Source organism: Thunnus albacares, chromosome 15 (genome assembly GCF_914725855.1).
Source record: "Thunnus albacares chromosome 15, fThuAlb1.1, whole genome shotgun sequence".
Lineage (NCBI taxonomy): Eukaryota > Metazoa > Chordata > Actinopteri > Scombriformes > Scombridae > Thunnus > Thunnus albacares.
This window is the reverse complement of record NC_058120.1, coordinates 30,695,542-30,711,912: the sequence shown is the minus strand read 5'-3', so window position 1 is coordinate 30,711,912 and position 16,371 is coordinate 30,695,542. Positions and strand designations below refer to the sequence as shown.

The following is a 16,371-nucleotide window of genomic DNA, read 5'->3' as shown; positions in this document are numbered from 1 at the left end:
TTGACAGCTGATCAGTATTAATGTCAGACAGACAGACAGACAGACCGATGTCTCCTCTCGGCTGTCTGACATCCAGCTGTAAAACAAACATCTGGAATAACATCTGAGTGGCTTCCTTCACGGTGAACTCTGAGTAAGTGATCACGGTCTTCTTCCTGCTGCTAACGTTCGTCTGTCCTTCTAACGCAGCATTAGCAGGTGTCAGATGATGCTAACGTTAGCTGGTCTGACTCCGTAAACAGGATGATTGCTCGTTTGTTTGTTGACATTGTGTTTGTTTTTTGTTTGTTTACTGACAGCTGTCAGAGCGGCCTGCTGCTCCCGGACAGACAGCGTCACACAAAACCTCATTAAACAAACCATCAATTAAATGTTTCTCTCAACGTCGGCTGAAAAATGCTATCAGCGCAGCATGATAAACGGTTTCTCACACTTCGGTAAATTAGTATGTTTAATTCGGTTTATGTCTGCTACACCGAGCTGTGTTTCAAACATGTTAAATCTCAGCTGTTTACGTTTGTTCGTGCTGCTCGTTGCCGCCCTCCGAGATTATTGTACGGGGAGAATAGTGCAGAGAAACTGCAAAACCAGTATGAACCAGTATTATATGTTGTCAGATAATGGGCGAGGGATCAGTAAACTGTTCATGGCATTCCTCACACCAAACTTCATTAAACAAATTGCAAATTAAGTCTTTTTCTCCACTCGGGATGAAATGTGTTTACAGCAGGACATGACGTCAGACCTCTAACTATTCAGTAAGAGCTTCATCCACCAAAAAGCGTTTAAACTGTTAAATTAAACTATTAAATCCCGACTGTTCTCTCGTGTTCACGCTGTTTGTGGCTCCTGTAAGGGACGAATAATAAATTATAAACCTGAACTTAAATTTACTGTTTTGTTAAATCCGACGACTCATGTCTTGTTTTACCTGCTGACAAACAGTGAACTGGCGGTTTGGTGCAGCTGAACAGGAAGCAGGATGTTCCTGGATGATGATGATGATGATGATGATGATGATGATGATGATGATGATGTGTCTGCTTAAATGTGATGTTTTTAAACGGAGGTTTTGAACTGACTTCCAGCAGAAATATGGCGACCCCGCCGCTCCCGCCGTCCATCCTGAGGGAGTTCTGCCCGCTCTACTACCTGCTGAACGCCATCCCAGCCAAGGTACTGACCCGGTCCGTTACCAACCAGGCCGAATACGGAACTGTTCCAAACCAGGCCAGGTTCAGGTTAGGGCTGTGCCATATGATGATATCGTGTGACGAGAGAAAATAAAATATTCTCTATTATGTTGTATCGTTTATATCGTTGTGATGCAATTCACACTCTTTACGGCAACTTGTTGTTATTTGGAGTCTGCCCATCTTTTGCATGGATTATATTGATAAATTACTCTTCTTGGCTTTTTACTCGCGAAGCTTTTATCATACTAACAGTAACGTAACGAGTTTAGTTGTCATCAACTCTCCACCGCTGTCTCTCCTCTGCTGCGCTGCACACACGGGGGGGGGGGGGGGGGGGGGGGTACACGGACCAACTACTTATTCATTGAATTAAAATGTGTATATCTGGATGGTATCATTATCAGGATATGAAATGACCCATATCAGGATACGAGATTTTGGTCATATCGCCCAGCCCTAGTTCAGGTAGCAGTGGTCAAGGTGTTTAACTCGTCCTGCCAGCAGAGGGCGCTACAGACTCAGTTATTACAATCAATATTTGACTCATTTAACAGCTTCAGCTCAGTCTGTGGGTCACCTTATTCACCTGAGTGATGGTGATTATGAGGCTGCTGCTCCTGATGATGATGCTAATGATGATGAAGGTCTTTGTCTCCCGTAGGTGCAACGGGGTTTCCGCTCCGTCCTCGTCTACCTGACGGCGGTGGACAGCAGCAGTGACTTCGTGGCGGTGGGCAGCAGCATCGGCATGCTGTACCTGTACTGCCGCCGTCTGGCTCACATGAACAAGTACAGCCTTGAGGTCAGAGCTTCCTCGGCCGTATTCAGACCAAATCAGGCGGTGTGGCGTTCAGCCGCAGGGTCGAGCGGAGGTGTGGGGGGGTTGTGGGCGTGTTTGTTTATGCTATAGAACGTAACCGCTGTGAAACAATCACAAAATAACGTTTTATTGCTCTGATTCACCGGCTTCCTCGCTACCAGCGCTCCCTCTCTTCATTCACTATGTAGCTCACTTGACACAGCTGCTCTCTCTCTTTTTCTCTCGTCTTTTTTAAAACGAGTCGGGAAGCCGACAGTAAAGTCTAACTTTACTTTTAACATTATCAAGCAAAGAGAGATGTCCTCCCTTCATCCTAGTAACGTCTTTGTCGTTCCTCATGGCAGAGTTTACAGCTCTGATCAGTCTGATCATTGGCTGTGATTGGTCACCGCAGCCTTCAGCCGCATTGACGTCAGGTTGCGTTTCTCCAAAAGTTGACTCTGGCTCAACTTTCCGGCCGCAGTCTGGTGCGGCAACAGCCGAACCGCACTACCCCCATTCAAATGAATGGGAGAACTGGCGTTTTCGCTGCACTGCCTTATTTGGTCTGAGTACGGCCTTCTTCTGTGGTGCTCAGGTGGTGTTTAAAGGAACCACACCTTTGACCACAGGACTCACCTGTCCCTGTATTCTCAGTATCCCAGAATCCTTTGTGCTGCAGTCATCTGATTCTGTGATGCTGACAACTAACATGGGGCGGCTGTGGTTCAGGAGGTAGAGCGAGTCGTCCACTAATCTGTAGATCGGCGGTTCGATTCCCGGCTCCTCCAGTCTGCATGTTGATGTGTCCTTGGGCAAGATACTTAACCCCAAGTTGCTCCTGATGGCTGAACCATCAGTGTGTGAATGATTAGATTTCCTCTGATGGGCAGGTTGGGACTTTGCATGGTCGCCTCTGTATCCATTTAGTGTATGAATGTGTGTGAACGGGTGAATGTGATTCGTAGTGTAAAAAGCGCTTTGAGTAGTCGGAAGACTAGAAAGGCGCTATACAAGTACAGTCCATTTACCATTTAACACTGTGTGTGTGTGTGTGTGTGTATTCAGGGAAAGTGTGATGCGATCACAGCTGTGAAGCTGCTGAGCTGTTTTGATGATCTGGTAGCCGTGGGAACAGCGTCGGGCTGTGTGGCAGTCTTCCAGCTGGTGTCTCCACTTCCTGGTCGCAACAAACAGGTGAGCGGATGGACAGGTGTATTTTAGACAAGTAGAGCAGTGTGTGTGTCTGTTAATCAGCTGTAACACGTGTCTGTGTGTCTGTAGCTGAGGCGTTTTGATGTGGTTGGGCTCCATAAAGGGATGGTCACGTCTCTGGCCTGGAGCACGAATGGCATGAAACTGTTTTCTGGAGATGATAAAGGACGAGTGGTGTTCTCCGCTCTGGACCTGGACCAGGTGACACCTCAACACAGCAAGTTCACATGAGATCATACGAACCAGAGCGTCATCCTGACTTTTTATGTGTATGTGTGTGTGTGCAGGGTGTGTGTAAACCTGTGCTGCTGTTGGAGGAGTCTTCAGGTGTGGTTCAGTTGGAGTACAGTCACCAGGTGCTGCTGGTCTCGACACAGCAGAGATCTCTGCTTTACTGCACACAGACACAGGAGGTCCAGCAGCTGGGCACCAAGCCCAGGAAGAGGTTACTGCACAACACATTTAACATACTACATACATGTAACATACAACACAGGTGACATACTACATACATGTGACATATAAAACGTAACATACTACATACATGTGACAGTTATTTTAACAGTGACCATAGCTCCATATGGCATCCATATTGTATTTGTCTGTGCTGACAGCAGCTGTGTGTGTTGCAGCAGCGGCAGGTTTGGAGCGTGCTTTCTGCCGGCGCTCTGTAAGCAGAGCGACCTGCAGGTGTTTGCTGCTCGGCCGGGACTCCGACTCTGGAGGTCAGATATCAAAGGACAGGTAGAGGACACGCGTCTGCTGAAACCACTGTTCAACACGCAGGTACGCTCAACCATACTGCAAACACATATATGTAGTACTCTTACTGCTGTTACTATGGCAACTAGTACCAAATACTACTGCTGGAGCTACCACTGCTACTACTATTGCTACTGTACTGCTAATACTACTGCTACTGTACTGCTAGTATTTCTGCTCCTGCTGGCGTGCTTTTGTAATATTAGTATTAGTTAGTATACTGCTTAGTAACTGCTGCTAAGTGTTATTACTGCTCCTCTTTCTGTAACAGACAGGAACACGTGGTGTCAGTTCTGCTCTACTGACTGTTAATGGTAATAACTATAAATGCTTTCTACCTGTCTCACCTACCTGTCTCACTCTGTCAGATTCCTCAGTTTGAGTTATTTCCTCGTCCTGGACCAATCGGAGCTTACCGCCCAGCAGACAGACAGCTCGGTCTGCTCAGCTGTTTCCTCAGAGAGGGTTGGATCCTCAGCTGGAACGAGTACAGCATCTATGTCTTAGACTGCATTAACGAGGTACAAGATACTTTTAATGAGGTACAAGATACTGTTAATGAGGTACAAGATACTGTTAATGAGGTATAAGATACTGATAATGAGGTACAAGATACTGTTAATGAGGTGTAAGATACTGTTAATGAGGTACAAGATACTGTTAATGAGGTATAAGATACTGATAATGAGGTATAAGATACTGATAATGAGGTACAAGATACTGTTAATGAGGTGTAAGATACTGTTAATGAGGTACAAGATACTGTTAATGAGGTATAAGATACTGTTAATGAGGTATAAGATACTGATAATGAGGTACAAGATACTGTTAATGAGGTATAAGATACTGATAATGAGGTACAAGATACTGTTAATGAGGTGTAAGATACTGTTAATGAGGTACAAGATACTGTTAATGAGGTACAAGATACTGTTAATGAGGTATAAGATACTGATAATGAGGTACAAGATACTGTTAATGAGGTATAAGATACTGTTAATGAGGTACAAGATACTGTTAATGAGGTATAAGATACTGTTAATGAGGTACAAGATACTGTTAATGAGGTATAAGATACTGATAATGAGGTACAAGATATGAGGGTAATGAGGGTTGGATCCTCAGATGGAACGAGTACAGCATCTATGTCCTAGACTGCATTAACGAGGTACAAGATACTTTTAATGAGGTACAAGATACTGTTAATGAGGTACAAGATACTGTTAATGAGGTATAAGATACTGTTAATGAGGTACAAGATACTGTTAATGAGGTATAAGATACTGTTAATGAGGTACAAGATACTGTTAATGAGGTATAAGATACTGTTAATGAGGTACAATATACTGTTAATGAGGTATAAGATACTGTTAATGAGGTACAAGATACTGTTAATGAGGTATAAGATACTGATAATGAGGTACAAGATACTGTTAATGAGGTATAAGATACTGTTAATGAGGTACAAGATACTGTTAATGAGGTATAAGATACTGTTAATGAGGTACAAGATACTGTTAATGAGGTATAAGATACTGATAATGAGGTACAAGATATGAGGGTAATGAGGGTTGGATCCTCAGCTGGAACGAGTACAGCATCTATGTCCTAGACTGCATTAACGAGGTACAAGATACTTTTAATGAGGTACAAGATACTGTTAATGAGGTACAAGATACTGTTAATGAGGTATAAGATACTGTTAATGAGGTACAAGATACTGTTAATGAGGTATAAGATACTGTTAATGAGGTACAAGATACTGTTAATGAGGTATAAGATACTGTTAATGAGGTATAAGATACTGTTAATGAGGTACAAGATACTGTTAATGAGGTATAAGATACTGTTAATGAGGTACAAGATACTGTTAATGAGGTATAAGATACTGATAATGAGGTACAAGATACTGTTAATGAGGTAATGAGGTACAAGATACTGTTAATGAGGTATAAGATACTGTTAATGAGGTAATGAGGTACAAGATACTGTTAATGAGGTAATTAGGTATAAGATACTGTTAATGAGGTAATGAGGGTTGGATCCTCAGCTGGAACGAGTACAGCATCTATGTCCTAGACTGCATTAACGAGGTACAAGATACTTTTAATGAGGTACAAGATACTGTTAATGAGGTACAAGATACTGTTAATGAGGTATAAGATACTGATAATGAGGTACAAGATACTGTTAATGAGGTGTAAGATACTGTTAATGAGGTACAAGATACTGTTAATGAGGTATAAGATACTGATAATGAGGTACAAGATACTGTTAATGAGGTACAAGATACTGTTAATGGGGTATAACATACTGATAATGAGGTACAAGATACTGTTAATGAGGTACAAGATACTGTTAATGAGGTATAAGATACTGATAATGAGGTACAAGATACTGTTAATGAGGTGTAAGATACTGTTAATGAGGTACAAGATACTGTTAATGAGGTATAAGATACTGATAATGAGGTACAAGATACTGTTAATGAGGTATAAGATACTGTTAATGAGGTACAAGATACTGTTAATGAGGTACAAGATACTGTTAATGAGGTATAAGATACTGATAATGAGGTACAAGATACTGTTAATGAGGTAATGAGGTACAAGATACTGTTAATGAGGTATAAGATACTGTTAATGAGGTAATGAGGTACAAGATACTGTTAATGAGGTATAAGATACTGTTAATGAGGTACAAGATACTGTTACTGAGGTATAAGATACTGTTAATGAGGTATAAGATACTGTTACTAAGGTATAAGATACTGTTTATGAGGTACAAGATACTGTTAAGGAGATACAACATACTGTTAACAAGCTAAAAGATGCCATTAATGAGTAACAAGCTACTGTTAACACGCTAAAAGATACTGTTAATGATGTACAAGATACTGTTAACAAGGTACACTGATATGTCAAAAATATTGTAACCGCTTAACCTCCTCTGCTGGTGCATTTGCTGCATTTCTTGTCACATTACAGACAATTGGGAACAGTGTAAAATCATTTGCAGAAATGTGTGTTGTGCCTGTGTTAGATGCACATTCAAACATGGCACCATAACACCATTAGTGAACAAAAACAACTGAATATGGCTGAGGTGTTAACAACAACGTTGCCAGTTCATCCTTGTTGTGTGTCATTTACCATCCCTCCCCCTCATTTCGTGTCATTTCTCTGACATCAGCTGTATATATAGTATATTCAGTGTATATACAGCATATACAGTATGACTATACAATATATATCTGATATGGATCTGATCAATTGTGTTGCATTCAGGTGATCATTGGTGCGTTGGAGAGCAGTGGAGACATTGTGTCAGTCTCATGTTGTGACAACGAGATCTTCATTCTTAAAGGAGACAGAGACATCATCCGCTTGTCCAACAGCCCTGAGGGACTGGCCTCCAACTGTAAGTAATACTGCCACTGCTACTACTACTGCTACTACTGCTACTGCTACTGCTATTGCTACTACTACTGCTGCTACTGCTACTGCTACTGCTACTGCTACCACTGCCACTGCTACTGCTACTGCCACTGCTACTGCTACTGCTACTGCTACTACTACTGCTGCTACTGCTACTGCTACTGCTACTGCTACTGCTACCACTGCCACTGCTACTGCTACTGCTACTGCTACTGCTACTGCTACTGCTACCACTGCCACTGCTACTGCTACTGCTACTGCTACTGCTACTACTACTGCTACTACTGCTACTGCTACTGCTACTGCCACTGCCACTGCTACTACTGCTACTGCTACTGCTACTACTACTACTACTGCTACTACTGCTACTGCTACTGCCACTGCCACTGCCACTGCTACTGCTACTGCTACTACTACTACTGCTACTGCTACTGCTACTGCTACTGCTACCACTGCCACTGCTACTGCTACTGCCACTGCTACTGCTACTGCTACTGCTACTACTACTGCTACTACTGCTACTGCTACTGCTACTGCCACTGCCACTGCTACTACTACTGCTACTACTACTGCTACTACTGCTACTGCTACTGCCACTGCTACTGCTACTACTGCTACTGCTACTGCTACTGCCACTGCTACTGCTACCACTGCCACTGCTACTGCTACTGCCACTGCTACTGCTACTGCTACTGCTACTACTACTGCTACTACTGCTACTGCCACTGCTACTGCTACTGCTACTGCTACCACTGCTACTGCTACTGCCACTGCTACTGCTACTACTGCTACTGCTACTGCTACTGCCACTGCTACTGCTACTGCTACTGCTACTACTACTGCTACTACTGCTACTGCCACTGCTACTGCTACTGCTACTGCTACCACTGCTACTGCTACTGCCACTGCTACTACTACTGCTACTGCTACTGCTACTGCTACTGCTACCACTGCCACTGCTACTGCCACTGCTACTACTACTGCCACTGCTACTGCTACTACTACTGCCACTGCCACTGCTACTGCTACTGCTACTGCTACTGCTACTACTACTGCTACTACTGCTACTGCCACTGCTACTGCTACTGCTACTGCTACCACTGCTACTGCTACTGCCACTGCTACTACTACTGCTACTGCTACTGCTACTGCTACTACTACTGCTACTACTGCTACTGCCACTGCTACTGCTACTGCTACTGCTACCACTGCTACTGCTACTGCCACTGCTACTGCTACTACTGCTACTGCTACTGCTACTGCCACTGCTACTGCTACTGCTACTGCTACTACTACTGCTACTACTGCTACTGCCACTGCTACTGCTACTGCTACTGCTACCACTGCTACTGCTACTGCCACTGCTACTACTACTGCTACTGCTACTGCTACTGCTACTGCTACCACTGCCACTGCTACTGCCACTGCTACTACTACTGCCACTGCTACTGCTACTACTACTGCCACTGCCACTGCTACTGCTACTACTACTGCTACTGCTACTGCTACTACTACTGCTACTGCTACTGCTACTACTACTGCCACTGCCACTGCTACTGCTACTACTACTGCCACTGCCACTGCTACTGCCACTGCCACTGCTACTGCCACTGCTACTACTACTGCCACTGCCACTGCTACTGCTACTACTACTACCACTGCCACTGCTACTGCTACTACTACTGCCACTGCCACTGCTACTACTACTGCCACTGCTACTGCTACTGCTACTACTACTACCACTGCCACTGCTACTGCTACTACTACTGCCACTGCCACTGCTACTGCTACTACTACTGCCACTGCCACTGCTACTGCCACTGCCACTGCTACTGCTACCACTGCCACTGCCACTGCCACTGCCACTGCTACTACTACTGCCACTGCTACTGCTACTACTACTGCCACTGCCACTGCTACTGCTACTACTGCTGCCACTGCCACTGCCACTGCCACTGCTACTGCTACTGCTACTGCTACCACTGCCACTGCTACTGCTACTGCTACTGCTACTGCTACTGCTACCACTGCCACTGCTACTGCTACTGCTACTGCTACTGCTACCACTGCCACTGCTACTGCTACTGCTACTGCTACTGCTACTGCTACTGCTACCACTGCCACTGCTACTACTGCTACTGCCACTGCCACTGCTACTGCTACTGCTACTGCTACCACTGCCACTGCTACTACTGCTACTGCCACTGCTACTGCCACTGCCACTGCTACTACTGCTACTGCTACCACTGCCACTGCTACTGCCACTGCCACTGCCACTGCCACTGCTACTGCCACTGCCACTGCCACTGCTACTGCTACTGCCACTGCCACTGCCACTGCTACTGCTACTGCCACTGCCACTGCCACTGCTACTGCTACTGCTACCACTGCCACTGCCACTGCTACTGCTACTGCCACTGCCACTGCTACTGCTACTGCCACTGCCACTGCTACTGCCACTGCCACTGCTACTGCCACTGCTACCACTATTGCTACTGCTATTACTACTGCTACTACTTCTACTGCTACTGCTACTGTTACTACTTCTAATAGCACTGCTACTACTGCTACTGCTACTACTACTACTACTGCTACTGCTATTACTACTGCTACTACTTCTACTGCTACTGCTACTGTTACTACTTCTAATAGCACTGCTACTACTGCTACTGCTACTACTACTACTACTGCCACTACTGCTGTTACTGCTACTGCTACTACTGCCACTGCTACTACTGCTGTTACTGCTACTGTTACTACTACTGCTACTGCTACTACTGCCACTGCTACTACTTCTACTAGCACTGCTACTGCTACTGCTACTACTGCTGCTACTGCTACTGCTACTGCTACTACTTCTACTAGCACTGCTACTGCTACTGCTACTGCAAATACACCTGTCTCTCTCCCCCAGTGTCAGAGTTCTCAGTGCGGCTGTCCTCACCTTTGACCACGCCCACCATCCTCCCACCAACCGGATCAGTGGAGATGGCTCAGCCAATCAGAACCATGGCCATCATTGTAGAGGGAGGGGGGAGAGAAGGAGGGGGAGGAGGGGAGAGACATGGTGAAGAGGGAAACGAAGAAGAAGAAGAAGAGGAGGAGGTGGAGGAGGCGGAGGAGCATGACGAGCAGCTAGAGGTGAGATACATTAGGCTGTGGTGAGTAAACAGTGCCATGGCCATGGAAGACTGTCATGTGACATTTAAGTGAGAAACAAAATAAAAGCAATTTAACAAATACACACACACTGTGTGTCATTTACATGCAGCGTTAACAATTAACTTGATAGTTCTCTCTTTGTGGGTAAGTGAAATAATATATAAAACACATATTAAATAGCCTAAATCCAAACTCATCCCATCTTACAGCAACACCACAGAGTCATAAAAATAAACATGTTAAAAATGCTGCAATATCTGATAGTCACCAGGTGACGTACATGTGTATCACACTTTCAAACCAACGTACCAAGCATACTTAGTACGTAGTAGTATTTTAATATGGCAATTATGATATACACACCTCCGCGGGTAGACTTTCCTTCCACTCATTTTAACATTGCCGCCGGTCTCTCGTCTACCGTCCCAATCAATCTCATTCAAAACTCCGTGCGGTCTGATGGCGACAAAAGGGTCGACTGCTCCTTCTCCCGTTCCTGGTAATCCTTAAACTGGCACTATCCACTTGCCATTGAGGCCTCATGCAAGAAGTGCTTGTACAAAGATTCATTTAACACATACAAGTGATTTAAGAACATTTATATTATAAAGTCTGATGTTCTTCACGAGATAAAAACCTGTTTGATTGAAATCATAAAATCTTCATCTGACTGAATTTGGAGTTTAAATATGATAAACAGAAATCAACTAAAGTACTGAAATAAATGAGCAAATATGCAAAATTAATACTCTGTTCACCATATTATCATCATCATGGCAGCCAGTTTACTGAGAGGGTTTTTAGATTTTATGATTTTATTGTCATGTTCTGACGCAGCAGCTTCTACATATCAGCAGCTGTAAACAGCTGCCAGATGTTTCTATCAGTAGTAAACAGCTGGCTCAGTGTCTCTGTCCAGTATCATGTTGTGTTGCAGAGTAATGTCACCTACTGTAGGCTGTAATATTCTCTCTTCTAATGTCTCCGTGACTGTCACATGACCACCTCTCATATTAATCGTGGAGCGCTTTGCTATAGAAAGACATTATTTAGCATCTAACTTCATGTCAAAGCGTTCCCTCTTTATTTCTGTCACAGTGCAGCTGATGTTGATTGTTTCAGGTCCTCTAATACTGGAACTTATAAACTTAACTTGAAGCTCTACAGTGTGAAATTCTTGTTTGTGAATGAAACTCACCCAGAAACAGAGAAGAACAGGTAACCTCATATGGACATTTTGGAGGTGTCTATGATGCTAATAAGCAGATCACAGGAACTTTCAGCTCCTCATTAACAGGTGACGTTCATCAGGCTGAAACCAGCGACTTACGACACGTTCAGGTAGTGAAGAGAGTTTTTTGAATCAGACTTGAAACACTCGTATGAGCAAACCTCACACAGAAAAGTCAGAGAGTTTGAGGTCTCGAGACAAGACATGAGGCCCAGGGAGACCTTGCTGTTATTTAATGCTAGCTGTGTATACCTGTGTAAATATGCAGGTGATGGAGCAGCTCTGCCAGCCGCCCAGCATCTTCACCTGCAGCTCTCGCAGCCGCAGCAGCTCTGTCACTTCCTGGGACAGTCTCCATGGAAACGGCCTGGGCTCCAGGCGCTATAGTGCCCCCCTGGGACAGGAGGAGATGCAGCAGGAGCTGGTGGTGAAAGCCATCAGAGTGAAGAAGAAGAAGAGACGGCAGCAAGGCAAGCAGACAGAGAGAGTGAGACAGAGAGACGGTCAGAGAGAGAGAGAGAGAGAGAGAGAGATTAACATGTCCTCTTGTCCGTCCTCAGACAGCGGTGGTGGGAACCGTCTCTCTGAGAGCAGCTGCTCAGACTCCATGTTTGTAGTCCAGGACAGCAGCTGTAGTGATGGAGGAAGTGGAACTCCACTGAGTGACAGAGCTTCCTTCATTGGTCTGGACCTTCAGAACCAGGACTCTCCAGAACAGGACAAGGACCAGTCTTCCTCCAACCAGTCTGGGTCAGTACTTGAAGACTGAAGCAGTGTTGTTCTGTCTCGTCCTTGTTTCTCCTTCCTCCTGACATGACTGTGTCATCTTTATTATCTTGTCCCAGCTCCTGCCTCCCTCCAGACTCCCTGCTCCTCCAGGGCCTGGAACACCAGCTGAACCCAGAGAAGGCATCTGTTCCTGGGGCAGAGACGGAGGTTGTCCCCCCGACCCCGGATGTGGATCTGCTACTAGAGTGCACTTTCTCCTACATGCACACCACTGAAGAGGATGGTGGACAGGAGCAGCAGCCAATGGAGGAGCAGGAGGACGAGTTTCTGAGCCCACTGATTGGACCGGAGGAGCAGGAGCAGGAGGTGGAGGTGTGTTGATGATGGTGATACCTCTATTAAGATATGTTATGTACATGAACTCCTGGTCCCATCAAACATGGCAACAGCAGCTACTGTAGGTTCGTCCTCCAATCTGTTACCTCTGTAACCAGTCACTCTATCTCTATAACTAGTCCCTCTACCTCTATAACTAGTCCCTCTGCCTCTATAACTAGTCCCTCTACCTGTGTAACCAGTCCCTCTACCTCTATAACTAGTTCCTCTACCTCTATAACTAGTCCCTCTACCTCTATAACTAGTCCCTCTACCTCTATAACCAGTCCCTCTACCTGTGTAACCCGTCCCTCTACCTGTGTAACTAGTCCCTCTACCTCTGTAACTAGTCCCTCTACCTCTATAACTAGTCCCTCTATCTGTGTAACTAGTCCCTCTACCTCTATAACTAGTCCCTCTACCTGTGTAACCCGTCCCTCTACCTCTATAACTAGTCCCTCTACCTGTGTAACCCGTCCCTCTACCTGTGTAACTAGTCCCTCTACCTCTGTAACTAGTCCCTCTACCTCTATAACTAGTCCCTCTACCTGTGTAACTAGTCCCTCTACCTCTATAACTAGTCCCTCTACCTGTGTAACTAGTCCCTCTACCTCTATAACTAGTCCCTCTACCTCTATAACTAGTCCCTCTACCTGTGTAACCAGTCCCTCTACCTGTGTAACTAGTCCCTCTGCCTGTGTAACCCGTCCCTCTACCTCTATAACTAGTCCCTCTACCTGTGTAACCCGTCCCTCTGCCTGTGTAACCCGTCCCTCTACCTCTATAACCAGTCCCTCTACCTGTGTAACTAGTCCCTCTACCTGTGTAACCCGTCCCTCTACCTCTATAACTAGTCCCTCTACCTGTGTAACCAGTCCCTCTACCTCTATAACTAGTCCCTCTGCCTCTATAACTAGTCCCTTTACCTGTGTAACCAGTCCCTCTACCTCTATAACTAGTCCCTCTGCCTCTATAACTAGTCCCTCTACCTGTGTAACCAGTCCCTCTACCTCTGTAACTAGTCCCTCTACCTGTGTAACTAGTCCCTCTACCTCTATAACTAGTCCCTCTAACTGTGTAACCCGTCCCTCTACCTGTGTAACCCGTCCCTCTACCTGTGTAACTAGTCCCTCTACCTCTATAACTAGTCCCTCTACCTGTGTAACCCGTCCCTCTACCTCTGTAACTAGTCCCTCTACCTGTGTAACTAGTCCCTCTACCTGTGTAACTAGTCCCTCTACCTCTGTAACCAGTCCCTCTACCTCTATAACTAGTCCCTCTACCTCTATAACTAGTCCCTCTACCTGTGTAACCCGTCCCTCTACCTCTGTAACTAGTCCCTCTACCTGTGTAACTAGTCCCTCTACCTGTGTAACTAGTCCCTCTACCTGTGTAACCCGTCCCTCTACCTCTATAACTAGTCCCTCTATCTGTGTAACTAGTCCCTCTACCTCTACTAGTCCCTCTACCTGTGTAACTAGTCCCTCTACCTCTATAACTAGTCCCTCTACCTCTATAACCAGTCCCTCTACCTGTGTAACTAGTCCCTCTACCTGTGTAACTAGTCCCTCTACCTCTATAACTAGTCCCTCTACCTCTATAACCAGTCCCTCTACCTGTGTAACTAGTCCCTCTACCTCTATAACTAGTCCCTCCACCTGTGTAACTAGTCCCTCTACCTCTATAACTAGTCCCTCTACCTGTGCAACTAGTCCCTCTACCTCTATAACTAGTCCCTCTACCTCTATAACTAGTCCCTCTACCTCTATAACCAGTCCCTCTACCTGTGTAACTAGTAGTTATAGAGGTAGAGGGACTAGTTATAGAGGTAGAGGGACTAGTTACACAGGTAGAGGGACTAGTTATAGAGGTAGAGGGACTAGTTACAGAGGTAGAGGGACTAGTTATAGAGGTAGAGGGACTAGTTACACAGGTAGAGGGACTAGTTATAGAGGTAGAGGGACTAGTTACACAGGTAGAGGGACTAGTTACAGAGGTAGGGGGACTAGTTACACAGATAGAGGGACTAGTTATAGAGGTAGAGGGACTCTACCTGTGTAACTAGTCCCTCTACCTCTATAACTAGTCCCTCTACCTGTGCAACTAGTCCCTCTACCTCTATAACTAGTCCCTCTACCTCTATAACTAGTCCCTCTACCTCTATAACCAGTCCCTCTACCTGTGTAACTAGTAGTTATAGAGGTAGAGGGACTAGTTATAGAGGTAGAGGGACTAGTTACACAGGTAGAGGGACTAGTTATAGAGGTAGAGGGACTAGTTATAGAGGTAGAGGGACTAGTTACACAGGTAGAGGGACTAGTTATAGAGGTAGAGGGACTAGTTACACAGGTGGAGGGACTAGTTATAGAGGTAGAGGGACTAGTTACACAGGTAGAGGGACTAGTTACAGAGGTAGGGGGACTAGTTACACAGATAGAGGGACTAGTTATAGAGGTAGAGGGACTAGTTACACAGGTAGAGGGACTAGTTATAGAGGTAGAGGGACTAGTTACACAGGTGGAGGGACTAGTTATAGAGGTAGAGGGACTAGTTACACAGGTAGAGGGACTAGTTACAGAGGTAGGGGGACTAGTTACACAGATAGAGGGACTAGTTATAGAGGTAGAGGGACTCTACCTGTGTAACTAGTCCCTCTACCTCTATAACTAGTCCCTCTACCTGTGCAACTAGTCCCTCTACCTCTGTAACTAGTCCCTCTACCTCTGTAACTAGTCCCTCTACCTCTATAACTAGTCCCTCTACCTGTGCAACTAGTCCCTCTATCTGTGTAACTAGTCCCTCTACCTCTATAACTAGTCCCTCCACCTGTGTAACTAGTCCCTCTACCTCTATAACTAGTCCCTCTACCTGTGCAACTAGTCCCTCTACCTCTGTAACTAGTCCCTCTACCTCTATAACTAGTCCCTCTACCTCTATAACTAGTCCCTCTACCTCTATAACTAGTCCCTCTACCTGTGTAACTAGTCCCTCTACCTCTATAACTAGTCACTTCATCTTTGCAGGTCATGGTTTGTGCCTTAACCTCAGAATCACCGGGCACTTCTATCGTCTCAATTTATGTTTGAATAAAAGACTTTCAGTGGTTTGAGAGGGATGTACTTGCAGTCTGTGATGACTTTTGCCTCAAAAGCATTCTCCTGTGTTTCTGTGTAGGAGGACGACTTGGCGCTCCCTGCTGGTCTGGCTGACCAGATGTTTTACTCCACTGTGTCCAGTCTGGACAGAAAGCCCAGTATGTCCAGTGATGAAGAGGGAGACATCTACTGCCACAGTCTGCCCCCTGCTGGCAGCGGAGCCGATACCCGCAGCTGTCCATCCAATCAGACAGAGAAGACCACAGACAGACAGACGGACCAGGAAGCTCAAGACAGAGACAGACACAAACCTGACCAGGTGAGACAGACACAAACCTGACCAGGTGAGATTGTCAGCAGGATTTAATAT

The 16,371-nt window shown here is 45.4% G+C and overlaps 1 protein-coding gene across 7 annotated transcripts in view; it reads left to right on the top strand.

Moving 5' to 3' along the window:
- tecpr2 (tectonin beta-propeller repeat containing 2) overlaps positions 1 to 16,371 on the top strand; it is a 28,900-nt gene that overhangs the window by 337 nt on the left and 12,192 nt on the right. For 2 of the 7 annotated variants that reach the window (XM_044374625.1, XM_044374622.1), the window contains exons 1-14: positions 1 to 133; positions 1,089 to 1,176; positions 1,858 to 1,998; positions 3,064 to 3,192; positions 3,280 to 3,411; positions 3,498 to 3,655; positions 3,843 to 3,996; positions 4,341 to 4,493; positions 7,260 to 7,392; positions 10,324 to 10,550; positions 12,071 to 12,272; positions 12,363 to 12,552; positions 12,648 to 12,903; positions 16,081 to 16,320. The exon at positions 1 to 133 is cut by the window's left edge and continues 140 nt beyond it. In XM_044374625.1, coding sequence (XP_044230560.1) covers positions 1,096 to 1,176; positions 1,858 to 1,998; positions 3,064 to 3,192; positions 3,280 to 3,411; positions 3,498 to 3,655; positions 3,843 to 3,996; positions 4,341 to 4,493; positions 7,260 to 7,392; positions 10,324 to 10,550; positions 12,071 to 12,272; positions 12,363 to 12,552; positions 12,648 to 12,903; positions 16,081 to 16,320 — 2,196 coding nt within the window. In that variant the 5' untranslated portion in view covers positions 1 to 133; positions 1,089 to 1,095. Of the gene's footprint in view, positions 134 to 1,088; positions 1,177 to 1,840; positions 1,999 to 3,063; positions 3,193 to 3,279; positions 3,412 to 3,497; positions 3,656 to 3,842; positions 3,997 to 4,340; positions 4,494 to 7,259; positions 7,393 to 10,323; positions 10,551 to 12,070; positions 12,273 to 12,362; positions 12,553 to 12,647; positions 12,904 to 16,080; positions 16,321 to 16,371 lie in introns of those variants that run through there. The other 5 variants (XM_044374623.1, XM_044374624.1, XM_044374627.1 and 2 more) reach the window with 5 other exon arrangements.